A 14,835-nucleotide genomic window follows, 5' to 3' on the forward strand; every position below is an offset into this window, starting at 1 on the left:
TCATGTCCTGTCATATTGAAGCAATCCTGAAAGTATTAACTGTTTCTTACCTTGTATCTCTCAGTGATACTCAACTCCCAGCTGCTCATTTGAGCCACCTGGAGAGTTGGGACAATGGCCATCCTCCATTTCCACCAGAGAGCACTCTTCAAGCACTTTCAATGTACAGCCAAGGGTGAGAACAACTGGGCTCATTTAGTCCTTTAACCCTGGGGTTTGGGGTAATGCTTGTCTGCCCTTTCTCTTCAGTCCACAAAGCTCAAGTATATGCTGAACATCAGGGATGCAAAGATACAGGAAGCCAACCTGTGCAGTATGGAGACTAGTTTGTTAACTTACTGATCTCTGGAGGAACTTTTACTTAGAGAATTAAGCTGGCTGTAGTATCACCTCTACCAGAGGAAGGATAGGGCTGACAATTTGCTAGTCTCTAGCTCTTCTTGAATTGCTTTTGAAGGGTAGAAACGTGTGACAAAAGGTTTATACATGTGTGTGTCTGTACACACATGTATAAACACACACACACACTTATATATAAAAATAGATGTTTTTAAGTCTTTTTGAACAATGAAAGTTCCTTTCATTGTTGCTCGGATAAATAGAGCACATTTTAAATGAGAATGGTGTTAAAATGGCTATGAAGAATTAATTTCACATTAGAAATTCTGGCCCAAATTCTGGGAATTTGGGTTATTGATGATAAATATAGATCGTTTGTATTAATTGCCGGTTAAGTTGCTTCTTAAGAGTTGCAGTATCACAAATGATCAAAAAGCTGATGTTTCATCTTGTGCTTATGTAAATTAATCACAGGTGTGGAATCTTGAGGCTTGTGATGAAAAGACTCCTAACACAGTCAAATTCAGGCATGTTTTATGTTATAGAATTAATCTATAAAAAATGAATCCTGATCCAAAACTGTGTGTTCTAATTAATAGTAACCCAAATCAAGAGGCTAAAATTCCATTAGTGAACTGAATGCTGAGTGACACTTGAGGAGAGTAAAGTATAGAAAATGTCTCTGTTTTGTAGTTACTCATATAAAAGATCTTGCGTTAAAGAGTCCCGAGATTTATGTATCATAGACAAGGTTGTCTTGATAATAGCACATAATTCTGGGAGCAGACCCGTCCCCATCTTCCCACCCCACATCACCCCTACTCCAAAGTATCACTGGAATCCCAAAGAGGATTTGGCTTCAGGTAGGCTGGCTTCAGTCCTAACTCTTGACTTGCCATCATCCTTTCTCGTTTTTGTCTTTCCTGTTATTTTCTTCTGATACCTCATATGTCCTTTGGTAGAGGCCATTTCATTTTAATTATCTGCAATTTGCTAATTTAGTCTGAAGTCGGCGGTGATTTGCAGTTTCTCAGTAGCAGTTCTCATCTAACTGGGGGGTGGTATCTGCCTGTTTTATGGATGGGACACAGGCAGAGAGTAATGTGCTTAAGATACCAGTGCCTGGGAAGTTACATGCCTAGGTTCATTCCTCAAGCTGTGTGATTCCAGAGCTTTTGCTCTTTTCACAAAAATTAACTGAGAGATAAGCTATGTCCAGGTGGTGAAGAGGCACAGCCCAGAATGTACTCGAGGTCTAAGTTGTACAGAAAAAAGGCTGTAAGACCTTTCAAACTGATTTTTAAAATAACAGTTTTATTGAGTTAGTTCATATACCAAAAACATTCACTGTTTTATAATGTACGATTCAGTGGTTTTTAGTGCAGCCACAGAACTGTTCAGCTGACACCACTATCTAATGTTAGAACATTTTCACCACCCTGACAGAGAAACTATTAGCAGGTAAGACTAATTTTAAAGCTAACATTGGAGTAGAAGCCAAGGATTGGGCTCTCCTGATCATCCTGTGAACTGAGTGAGGGTAGAAACCCAGTTCCTGGTCCAACCCTGCAGTGGCCACACAGTAGACACTAGTGTTGACTCTCACAGAATCCTCTAGAACAGTGAATTCTCAACTTTTGAAATTTTAACCCAGTCCCAATTTTGGTAAACTGAAAAATCTCCCTTTGCCCACTTGTTTTATGAAAACAACAGGATTTACAATTTTTTTCTAAGCACCTATTTATGTTTTTTTTATTTTTCTAGGGTAGATCTGCCACCCGCATTATTTTGCTTGGAGAGTCATTGGCATCTCAAGACTTCTGGGTTATTTTCATTGCAGGTTTGGTTGAACACATGACATGATTCAGTGCAGTCATGAGTTCACATGACTCACACATTAAGTGATTTCATGGGTTAAAGTGATCCCAGCCAGCAAATGCTAATAACAGCCATTTATTATTCCTTGGATCTTCCTACTCTTTTCTTTAACATTTGTCTTTGGCCATTGCCTCCTTTCTGTTAACTTTTTCATGCTTATTAAAGTAAATTGAATAACATTATATAGCAATGTGTGTTATTTGTCTTTTCTTCCCAGTGTGATATAAACAGGCCGGGGCTGAGAAAATGGGTAGTGGAGTGGGGAAAAACCTTTAAGAAGGTAAAGGCCAGGTGTGGTGTCTCATTCTTGTAATCCTAGTGCTTTGGGAGGCCAAGGTGGGAGAATTGTTTGAGATCAGGAATTCAAGGTTACAGTGAGTTATGTTTCTGCCACTCTACTCCAACTTGAGCAACAGAGTGAGACCCTGTTTCTAAGACAAAAAATGTAGCAAATGTAATATTGTCATGGTGAGAGGAAGAACACTTCTTTTTCCTACTTTAGCTCCCTCAGTCACCTTGACTGACAACATCTGGAAGCAGGCCAGCCAGCGAGAGCTTAGCCAAGGGAATTGTATGGGGGCATGAGTCCATCTTGGGAATAATTCTCTGGGAAAAAATTACATTTTTTTTTTTTTTTTTTGGTGAAACAAAGCGTCTCCCTTCTTACATTTTATTGGTAACAATTTAGTTTCCAGTAATATTACATTGCTAGCATGGTATTTTAGTATTGTTCTCAAGTTTTGTTTTCTCTCTGTGTGTGTATATAAAATTTAGAAAAAAAGATTATGTCCTAAAATGTTAGAGTAGGGAATACTTTGTTTTCAAATATAAGTCAGGAGGAAGCTGTGGTTGAATATATACATTTAGTTTACATGTTGTCTTTTTGTATGAAATCAGAAACATTGGTAGTTCTCTGTCTCTATAACTGAGGGTTTGGGGAAGTTTGTTTTGTTTTTTACTTTGAGTTAAAAGCCATGACAACACTGAAAATGGGTTCTAGTAGGTCTACCTCCTTTTTTGCCATTAGCCTAATTATTTCTCTATCATTTTTTAAATTGTTCATATTTCTCTTGGATGGTACCTCTTATGCTTTGAATCCATTATCAGGGTACACCATTTATTATCAACATTTATTAAGGGCATTTTATTTTGTTTTGAGACGGAGTTTGCTCTTGTCACCTAGGCTGGAGTGCAATGGCATGATCTCGGCTCACTGCGACCTCTGCCTCCTGGGTTCAAGCAATTCTCCTGCCTCAGCCTCCCAAGTAGCTGGGATTATAGGAGCCTGCTACCACACCTGGCTAATTTTTGTATTTTTAGTACACATGGGGTTTCACCATGTTGGCCAGGCTTGTCTCAAACTCCTGACTTCAGGTGATCCACCTGCCTTGGCCTCCCAAAGTGTTGGGATTACAGGCGTGAGCCACTGCACCCAGCCTCTTGGCCTGTTATTTATATGACTATCCTTGATGTTTCAGAGGTGAAAAATACTGCTTACCTTTGAGGAGTCCCTGGACTCATCAGGGAAATAGTAAAATTTAAAAATTGAAATGCACTTTTAAGGGTCACAATAGTTAAGTTTGGGAACAACAGATGAGGGGGCATGTATTAATATTTCAGACAGGATGTAGACATGGGGGCTTTGGGAGGTGATGCTGGGGCTGATCCTGAAGCATAGGAGTTTGCCAGATGGAAAAAGACATTTCAGGCAGGCGACTGCAAAGGCAGAAGGTGAACAAGGCCATGGTGTCCCCAGGGAGCTGTAAGATACAATTAGGATGAGGGTACTTATGAGATGATAATTCGATGATGTTGGAGATGTCTGGGGACAGATCGTGACAATCAGGAAATCTACACGAGCTAGGAGAGCCATTGATGGCTTTAAGCAGAGGAGAGGCACTACTACACTGATGGCAGAGATGTAGAAGAGACCATGAAGGGGTCAGCTGGAGCACTGTTGGTAGGAGAGGTCCTGGGCTGAGATGTAGGTAGCGGTGGGGTTTGTAAGGCGAATTTGGTTTCTGGCTTTGTCTACAAGATTCTTCAGTGGTTCCATTGCAGAAGATAGGGCATAAAGAAAGATTAGTAGATTTGGGATGGTGGGTGACATGGACAGGATGCCTTTAGTCTTGGGAACCTGGATGTTTTCTTTTGCCCCCTTGAGAGACTGTTCTTAATAGACACACTGTTACTCTACTTCTGTTTGTACATTTTCTTACTCAGTTGCCCTTCAGTTGGCGAGCAAATGATTGGTGAGCAAATTAAATTAAGGGCAAACCTCAGTCAGACACAGTGGCTCATGCCTGTAATCCCAGCACTTTGGGAGGCCGAGGCGGGTGGATCACTTGAGGTCAGGAGTTCGAGACCAGCCTGGCCAACATGGTGAAACCCCATCTCTACTAAAAATACAAAAATTATCTGGGCATGGTGGCGGGTACCTGTAATCCCAGCTACTCAGGAGGCTGAGGCAGAAAAATCGCTTGAGCCTGGGAGGCAGAGGTTGGAGTGAGCCAAGATTGTGCCACTGCTCTCCAGCCTGGGCGACAGAGTGAGACTCTGTCTCAAAAAAAAAAAAAAGAATGAAACTCCTAAATAAAAAGTGTTATGTTATTTTTACATTTTTTCTTTAATTAGTGGGCTGGATGCCATCTCAGTACAGAGGTACATTGGACAGCTGTCTTTTTTTTGTTGTTGTTGTTGAGACAGGGTTTTGCTATCACTCTGTTGTCCAGGCTGGAGTGCAGTGACATGATCTCAGCAGCTTCTGCCTCCCAGGCTCAAGCAAGCTTCCTGCCTCAGCTTACCAAGTAGCTGGGACTACAGGGACCCACCACTATGTCCACCTAATTTTTTTTTTTTTTTTTTTTTTTTTGAGACAGAGTCTTCGTCTGTTGCCCAGGCTGGAGTGTAGTGGTGCGATCTTGGCTCACTGTAAGCTCCACCTCCCAAGTTCAATCGATTCTCCTGCATCAGTCTCCTGAGTAGCTGGGATTACAGGCATCTGTCATCATGCCCGGCTAATTTCTTTTGTATTTTTGTAGAAACGGGGTTTCACCATGTTGACCAGGCTGGTCTGGAACTCCTGACCTTAGGTGATCCGCCTGCGTGGGCCTCCCAAAATGCTGAGAATACAGGCGTGAGCCACTACGCCCGGCCTTTAGTATTTTTTTGTGGAAATTAGGTTTTTCCATGTTGCCAAGCAAATTCCTGGTCTCAAGCAATCCGCCCACCTCGGCCTCTCAAAGTGCTGGGATTACAGACGTGAGCCACTATGCCTGGCCCAAAAAAAATCTTTAATTAAAGAATACCCCTTGCCGTTAGCATAATTCTTGAGGAATCCTGGTAACAATCATGAAAGAAATATCTAAGCAGAATCTTTGAGCTAGGAGACTTAATGACTTGGGCCACTGCTCGCTCGCTCTCTCTCTTTTTTTTTTTTTAGGCGGAGCCTTGCTCTGTTGCCCAGGCTGGAGTGCAGTGGCGCGGTCTTGGCTCACTGCAAGCCCCGCCTCCCGGGTTCAGGCCATTCTGCCTCAGCCTGGCGAGTAGCTGGGACAACAGGCGCCCGCCACTACGCCCGGCGCATTTTTTATTTTTTTTTTGTATTTTTAGTAGAGACAGGGTTTCACCGTGTTAGCCATGATGGTCTTGATCTCCTGAACTCGTGATCCGCCTGTCTCGGCCTCCCAAAGTACTGGGATTACAGGCGTGAGCCACTGTGCCCGGCCTGCTCTCTCTTTATAGTTAGTATAAAAGGATAACAGAGAAGGGTGAGAAGGGTTAGTGACTTCTGAGTGTCACACAGCAGTGGTGCAGGGTCATGTCTAGCTCACCAGTTCAGTGTTATCTCCATCGACCTGGATGACTCCCTGCTCAATCCCATAGAGACAATAGAGCTGAGTTGAGAGACACTAGTGCTCAAGATCACCAAGTCAGCGGCAGACACAGAGTTGCCTAAATTCTTGACTTTAATCTTATTTTAAATTAACTCACTGTTCATAGGCTGACAAGTATTTGTTGACTAGTTAGTATGGAAGGGATACTATCCCAATTATTACACAATCAAAGATAAATAAGAGGCTATTTTTCTCTTCAAGAAGTGTGCAGGTTAATTTTTCAGATTAACTCATTACAGGACTGGCAAATACTTATAAAATTCATGGCTTGTCTGACATAATTATGGGTATGTAGTATATACACACACAAAACCAATGAGAAAATGAGGCCACATAAAACATTGTTCATTTTTTTCTTTTTTCCCTAACTTTATTGGATTTTGTTTTGTTTTGTTTTGTTTTGCTTTTTTGCTTGTTACCTTGTTCTCTCTGCACAGTGGGCAAGGATTTTCTAGACTAGCTTTAGAAATGCCTATATGCTGGTGGGCAAACAATAAATGGAACCAAACAATAAAAAATAGTATTGATTATCTTTTGTTCAGTTGATTCCTGTTCAATCGTAATTAGGAAGCGTGATCTGGTGAAAATTTTTCTTAGGTTGGTAATGACATAAATACTTGCAGGAAGGTATTTGGTACTTTCTGCTACTGCTTTGAATTTAAGCCTAGGGTAGAAATTTAGCCACTTAGTGATAGAGAAGTTTCTTTTTCTTTGCCAAGCTTATTAGCTTGAAATTATTCCTTCCTTCCTTCCTTCCTTCCTTCCTTCCTTCCTTCCTTCCTTCCTTCCTTCCTTCCTTCCTTCCTTCCTTCCTTCCTTCCTTCCTTCCTTCTTTCGTTTTTCTTTCCCTCCCTTCCCTTCCCTTCCTTTCTTTCCTTCTTTCTTCCTTTTCTTTTCCTTCCTCCCCTCCCCTCCTTTCCCTTCCCTTCCCTTCCCTTCCCCTCCCTTCCCTTCCCCTCCCTTCCCTTCCCTTCCCCTCCCCTCCCCACCCCTCCCCTCCCCTCCCCTCCCCTCCCGTCCCCTCCCCTCCCCTTCCCTCTCTTTTCCTTTCCTTTCCTTTTTGTTCTTTTTTTTTCTTTTTTTGACAGAGTCCTACTCTGTCACCCAGGCTGGAATACAGTGGTGTGACCATAGCCCACTATAGCCTCTACCTCCCAGGCTCAAGCAATCCTTCCCCCCATCACCTTCACAAATAGCTGGGACTACAGGTATGTGCCATCCATGCTTGGCTAAATTTTTGGAGATGAAGTCTCACAGTATTGTCCAGGCTTGTCTCGAACTCTTGGGCTTAAGCAATCCTCCTGCCTTGGCCTCCCAAAGTGTGGGGATTACAGGCATGAGCCACTGTGCCCAGCCTGTTTTTTCTGCAATTTTAAACTTCATTCACGCCACAAATATTTAAATAGTCTGGCATGATGCTAGACCAGGCATTGGAGATATAGCAGCACATTGAATACACAGAGTTCCTACTTTCAAGAGGCTCCTCGTTGAAATTTTGCTAAATATCTGTCTAGTGAAGGTAAATAGTACAGCCTAGGTGAAACAAAATGCCAGACACTCCATTAGAAAACCAGAAAATCTGGTCCTGGCCTGGTGGGTGGCAGTCTTGCGAACTCTTATAAAAGTGCCTGAGATCATGAGCTGATGAAAGCCTGTATAGTCTTATGTGTGAGTGTAATCACCAAGGATTACCACATTCCTGCCAGACAACAGTTACAACACGGATGTCTCATGGTAATGAGGAGAGCTGGAGTGCTGCTGCAATGGGGTGTACACGCATGAAAGCTGAGCCAAACAGACAGAAAGGCGATCTGATTACCAGAGAAGTCTGATTCTGTTTAGGGAGTCGTGTGTTGGGGGAATGGAAGAAGTGACTAGTTCCTCCTTTCTTCCCTTCCACTTGTTCTCAATCCCTCTTCACTCAAGGTGCTCTGATTCTTCTCTGAGAACCATTTGGAGATGTATATATGGCTGTAATAAAGCTACTTGGGGTTAGCCCAGGACAGCAGACTGGTTTCATGGAAGACATTTTTTCTACGGATGGAGTAGTGGGGAGGAAGAGGGATGGTTTCAGGATGAAACTGTTTACATCAGATCACTAGGCATTAGTTAGATTCTCCTAAGAGAGTGCAACCTGGATCCCCCACATGCACAGTTCACAATAGGGCTCGCTCCAATGAGAATCTAATGCCGCGGCTGATCTGATCTAACAGGAGGCAGAGCTCAGGCCTAATGCTCGCTTGCCAGCAACTTACCTTTTGCTGTGCAGCCAGGTTCCTAAGAGCCCGTGGACCAGTACCCGTCCACAGCCTGGGGGTTGGGGACCGCTGGCCTGGGGATTGTCATGAAACTCATTTCTCACTCAAGAATTGATATGACTCCATAGAACCACGACAGACCTGTTAACTGGGTGAAGGCTGATGGGACTTGAAAAAAATGAAGGAGAATTAGAAAAATAGGGAGAAAGTGTGATGGATCCATTGAATGTCTATATTGAGCTGCTAGCTGCTCTAAAAGGCTTATAGAAAGGCCTTCTGTGTAATTGGTAATATCAGTTAACCAGAAAGGCTGTGTTTATTTCCTTCCTAAACTGGTTAATCAAAGATTTCAGTGGGCCTTGCATAGGGAAAGAAATCAGGATAGAAAAGGGAGAGAGCAGGAATAAAGAAGAGAGAGAGAAAGGAGTGGCTGGGTGTGGTAATTTCTCACTTCTATAATCTCAGCACTTTGAGAGACTGAGATGGGCGGATCACTTGAGGTCAGGAGTTCGAGACCAGCCTGGCCAACATGGCAACACTCCATCTCCACCAAAAATTAGCCAGGCGTGGTGGCATATGCCGGTAATCCCAGATACTCAGGAGGCTGAGGCAGGAGAGTCACGAACCTGGGAGGTAGAGGTTGCAGTGAGTGGAGATTGTGCCACTGCACTCCAGCCTGGGTGAGAGAGTAAGACTCCATCTCAAAAAAAAAAAAAAAAAAAAGAGAGAAAGGAGTGAGTGATATGGGTTACTTATGAGTGAGGAGTGTATGTGTGTCTGTCTTTTGTGGAATCTGATCTTCTCTGAAGTCACACCTCATATCTGGTGAGAAGCTGACTTAAGGGGGTATTCTATTTTAGTCTGTAGCCTTCCTGTTTGGTGTCTGGATTTTTTCTAAGTCATCACCAGTGGAAGAATGAGTATTGGGCTGTTAGTCTTTCATGGTCTCTCTTTTCAGGCTTCCTGTGGAGCCCTTTGTAATATTTATTTCAAAGTTGCTTCTTATTGCTATTACTATTTTTGACAGGTCTTGCTCTGTTGCCCAGGCTGGAGTGCAGTGGCGTGAACATGGCTCACTGTAGCCTCGACCTCCTGGGCTGAAGCAGTCCTCCCATCTCACCCTCCTGCGTAGCTGGGACTACAGGTGTGCACTACCATGCCTGGCTAATTTTTAAATTTTTTGTAGAGATGGGGTCTCACCATGTTGCCCAGGCTAGTCTCCAGCTCCTGGGCTTAAGCAGTCCTCCTAATTTGGCCTTCCAGCGTACTGGGATTATAGGCATAAGTCACCGTGCCTGGCCCTAAATTGCTATTTTGATAAGTCAAAATGGTCAAATCTCAGCAATTGCATAGAATTCAACCTAATAATTCAACCCTGGTAATCATCACTTCTCTTCTTATAGCTGCTCCTTAAATATTGAGTTCACAACATTAGCTACCATTTGTTAGCATACACTGAGTGCCATATACTTCATACATGGCGACTCTGCAAGGAAGTCATGACGCCTGTTTTGTCGGAAAAGATTACATGGGCCAGGGCCGGGATCCAATTCGGAACCCTATGGTTCAAGCATGGAACTCTTCTTTATGCTACTATAGCCCACTCACTGCCTTTGTTGCCTCAAGTTTTCTCCTTGATTCCTTTACTCTATATTTCTGGCAGGAGTAAATGAATCTTTGGCTGGACAAATGAAAGGGATTTTGATGGATCACCAAACCACTTCACTTGAGGGTTTCGGGGTTACAGAGTGTAGGCAGATTATCTTTAGAAGTGTAGTCTGGTACTTAATTATACTCTGTAGTGAAGTAATCCACAGTGGGCCCCTTTTGTCTTAGCCAAATTGTACGTTAAATTCTGGAGGAGAAAGGTGGTCTAATATTTCAGCCAAAGCATTAGGAAAACCCATCTTCACTGTATTTCCACTTTGGCCTGGTCTTCTTTCTAGGCTGTAAGGCAGACCTGAATCTTTTCCTTAAAACATCTTGGAGATTTTGTTTTTCCTCATGCTCTGCCCTCCCTCCCCAGCTTTTTTTTCTTCATTCTCTAGAAGTCTAACATATGATTCCTACTCTGTAGGATGTACACCAGGAGATGTACACCAGGAGAGAACAGTGTTTCTGTCGCAGAATTCCTTCTCAGGATTTCTTGGGAAATATATATGTTTTTCCAAATCCCTGGAAACATCACTTATGAGGTAAATGGGAAAAAGTGTTATAATTCTCCTGTGAGAATTGTATGAGTCAACACAATGACAGTAGAAAGAATTCACTGATGTCAAGCTGAAAGCAAGAACAGGAAAAGCTGACTTGCGGAGTTGAAGGATAAGATCCACCTTTTTTGGAGCCAGCGCAGGATAGGAGCACGTGGGAGAGAATGGGTCATGATTTCTTCTCGCTGTTGCCATGTTAAAAATGTGTCTTTGTGACCCAATCTGCTACTACCATCGATCTGTCATGTTTGCAAATAAAATAAGTTTATATGCATAGCATACTGTATACATATCCTACGCTTGGTATTACAAGAAATAAATTTTAGAAGTAAACTGAGTCTTTAAATTGGCAACTTCAACATATGAGTCTGTGTCGTACTGTTAATTTGCTTGTAGATCTGAATGTAGGTTATTGCAGTGGTCAACAAAGTCTCTTTCTAAAGGGCCAGATAGTAAATATTTTAGGTTTTGCAAGCCATACGGACTCTGTTACAACTATCAGTTCTACCATTTCAGTGTGAAAGCAGCCATAGACTATACTTAAAATGAACAAGTGTGCCTGTTCCAATAAAACTTTTATTTACAAATCCAGACTGTGGGCTGAATTTTGCTCGCTACTGGCATAACATCCAATAATGTTCACTGGCATTTTCCAGGATCTTAGTATTTGCTATAGGCTACAATTCTTTGTAAAGACTACTAAGTATGATAGTTCCCATTTAGCAATGTTTTTGGATATCTATAATCATGAGTAAAGAATGAAAGTATTTTAAGAACAATATATTCTGGAGAAATTCCTGGAAATTCGCATTTCTCATGGTCATTCACATTTTCTTATGCATAGTTTGGGAACAATATAACCTCTCAATTTCATTGTTAGGATTAAGTCAGACAGTGCAAGTAATGTGGTTAGCACAGTTATAGAACTAAGAACTCACTAAATGATAGCTACTATAATTAGTAACTAGATGGGAAGTATTTACCCCATTTCATGGAAAAGGAAACTGAAACTCAGAGGTTAAATGATTTGCAGAGGTCACATTTAATAGGTTGGAAAACTGAGTTTGGCTGCTTCCTAAGTCTATATTCTTGCTACCATATCCTGCTTTCTGAAGTAGTTCTGGTTAATGGCAATTCCACAGCAAGATACACCATGGTTTATTTGGTTTATGGACTGGGTGAACAGACAGGGAGAGTATAGAATGGTTCTTGAAAGGGTAAGGATTTGCAATGTTTAGAAGCCACAGTTTCTAAAAGCCAAGGATATGGTTGTAACTAAAGAGCTGAGAAAACTTGTCTTGATTTTTTTTTTTCCCTGTTGCTTAGCTGCTTTGTGGACTGCCAAGAGCTTGTTTGATTTTAAGCGCTTTTTATGCTTGCCTGTTACTCAGGTCCCATCATATTGCAACAACTTTTAAGAAACTATGCATGTTCTTTTAAACTGGATTAAAGAAAACTGTACTGTAATGTTAAATGCCCAAAATTAGAGTTAGAAAATTGGATTGGATTTTCCTTCTCCTTCTTCATTGTCATCCTCCAACCCCCTGCTCAGGAATGTGCCTTTGACCCTTTAGGGTCAGACTTTTACACAGCTTGATTAGCTGCCAAGAATTGAAACTCCATTGCCAAATAAGTTGGCAAATTTTTGGAAAAAACTCAGCTCAATGAATGGTTTTTGAAAATTTGCTAGAGTTTATTATATAGATATTTATTTCATGGTACTGATTTTTGTTTGTTTGTTTTTTTGAGACAGATTCTCCCTCTGTTCCCCAGGCTGGAGTGCAGTGGCGCTGATCTTGGCTCAGTGCAACCCCTACCTTCCAGGTTCAAGCGATTCTCGTGTCTCAGACTCCCGAGTAACTGGGATTACAGGTGCCTGCCACCATGCCCGGCTAATTTTGTATTTTTGGTAGAGACAGGGTTTCACCATGTCGGCCAGGCTGGTCTTGAACTCCTGACCTCAGGTGGTCTACCCGCCTCGGCTTCCCAAACTGCTGGGATTACAGGCATGAGCCACTGCACCTGAACAATAGCACTGATTTTAATTAGTGAGTATATCTTTTTGGGGAGTTGGTTTATTTTCAGTCCCTCTTGGGGTTTTGAACACAACAGTTTTTAGCTACCTTTCAGGTGTGCCGAGCTTGCCTATTGATATGAATGGTATTTGTTGGGAGATGGGTGCCAAGTAGAACATTTGAAGAGTTAAGTATCCAGTTCAACACGTTATTTGCCATTTTACCAACCTGGTCTTTCTTATAGTGCACCACAGTTTTGATTTCAGTCCATGGTTTGTTTGAGAGCCCAATGAATTTTAAAACAAATGTTAAATGATATTTAACTTGGAGATTTAGTTAAACTCTTGAGCACCAAGTATATGCTAAGTATTGTGAACGAGGGCTAAACACTGAAGAATAATATGTGATCTTTATCTAGTTTTAAATTGGTTTCGAGAAACCCAGTGCATGGCAGGGAATTAATGCCAGGTTGTTCGTCATATAGAATATAAATACCAGGGGAATTAGAAAGATCTGGGAAATACAAGAATCTTTAGAGAAGACTGGACAGAGGCAGGGGAACCCAAACACTGTCTTGAAGGATGAGAAGGAATTCCATGCAGTGAAGATGATGGGGCTGGGATGTTGGATGTCAAATTAGAAGCACCTTTATAATAAGGAAAAAAAAAAAAAAGAGTCTCTGATTTTTAAAAAGAGAATCAGAAAAATACGTACCGGTGTTTATTTTCTGGTTTATCTAAACTTCTTCCCACCAATACAGTAACTCTTACTTAAAAGACATGGTTGACCCTAGGCAGGACAGCTGAACACTGGCCTCCTCTTAAAATGCAGTTAGTCTTTGGCAGAGGGGAAAGCAGCTTTAGTGTGACTCTGCCAAATTTCCCTGGCCCCAGCGTCTTGGAAAATACCAGTTTGTTCTGAAACTCAAAGGTTTGTGGGTGCAGCTCAGCTGATGAGTTTGTTTTTAAGGATGCCCACGTTAGAGATGCATTTTTGCTCTTTAACTTTGCTAAGTGATTGCTGAAAAAGACGAATTTCTGGTTGACCTCTCTATGGAAGATAGTTTTACATGTCTTATTCTTACTGCGCCTATTATATGTCTAGATTTTATTTTCAAATAGATTGTGAGCCTCAATTTAATTTGAAGTGAGGAACAGTTTGATAGTATCTGTAAAACAGTTCCCCTGAATTCCAAGGTGGATGGGAAGATTTTTCCCCATAATTATTGCAGAATGCTGCATTTGGGGCTTGTTTTCTGCTTAGATTTATTTACGTGAAGGTTTTCTTGGCAAAATGTTCCTTGAGGTTAAAAAAAAGGTGCTGTTTTCTGAAAGCAGTAAGTTTTTCAGTGTTTTGTATTACTTAACAATTTGAATGGGAAAGTTTGGTTCTAATAAAAATTTCCTCTTCCTTTGGTTCTAATAAAAATTTCCTCTTCCTTTGGCAAATGTTGATGTTTTTCAAGTCTTCCTAAAGGAAAAGGGGGCCTGGGTGGGTTTTTGTTTTTTATTAGTTATCTAGAGCTCCGCTCCTCTTCCCTTCCGCTTTGTGCTCCTTCCCCACCATTGTTTTATGAGCCTTTGAACCAGATCTGTCTATGCCAGAGATTGTTGCTTGAAAATAGACCAAAATCAGATATATTTGAGTAGATATACAAGAAATTGGTTACTCTGCTACACTGGATACCTCTAGGAGAGGCCAGGGATGTTGGAACAGGAGGAAGACTTTTCATTCTATAGTTTGTACTGCTCAAACTATTTTTTTCCTATTTTTGAGGCAGAGTTTTGCTCTTGTTGCCCAGGCCGGAGTGCAATGGCACGATCTCAGCTTACCGCAACCTACGCCTCCTAGATTCAAGTGATTCCCCTGCCTCAGCCTCCCCACCAGCTGGGATTACAGGCATGTGCCACCACACCCGGCTAATTTTGTATTTTTAGTAGAGACAGGGTTTCACTATATTGACCAGACTGATCTTGAACTCCTGACCTCATGATCCGCCTGCCTTAAATGCACAGTAATAGTTAGTACATGCAGAGTCAAAATTTTTGTTTGATTTTGTGTGTGGCAAGGGAAGGAGAGGAAAGGGCTAGAGTACATAGTGTATAGGCTTTAAAGGAACTTGATTTTGAAATGTGCCGACTGCAGATCTTACTGGTTTTTGTGTTGTTTAGAAAAACATTTGAAGACCAGTATAGATCCATGACCTTCACACTCTTCCTATCAGTGTTTTCAAACTTTT

At 41.7% G+C, this 14,835-nt stretch overlaps 2 protein-coding genes across 3 annotated transcripts in view; both read left to right on the forward strand.

Annotated features, from left to right (window-relative positions):
- Positions 1-2,363, forward strand: part of LOC115893264 (vegetative cell wall protein gp1-like) — a 44,570-nt gene extending 42,207 nt beyond the window's left edge. Inside the window, exons 2-3 of the mRNA XM_030916831.1 lie at positions 65-175; positions 2,104-2,363. Of these exons, the coding sequence (XP_030772691.1) occupies positions 65-175; positions 2,104-2,197 (205 nt within the window). The 3' untranslated portion in view covers positions 2,198-2,363. The remainder of the gene's footprint in view (positions 1-64; positions 176-2,103) is intronic.
- Positions 1-14,835, forward strand: part of ACVR1 (activin A receptor type 1) — a 140,673-nt gene that overhangs the window by 41,520 nt on the left and 84,318 nt on the right. The window lies entirely within an intron of this gene.

Source organism: Rhinopithecus roxellana, chromosome 14 (genome assembly GCF_007565055.1).
Source record: "Rhinopithecus roxellana isolate Shanxi Qingling chromosome 14, ASM756505v1, whole genome shotgun sequence".
NCBI classification, from domain to species: Eukaryota; Metazoa; Chordata; class Mammalia; order Primates; family Cercopithecidae; genus Rhinopithecus; species Rhinopithecus roxellana.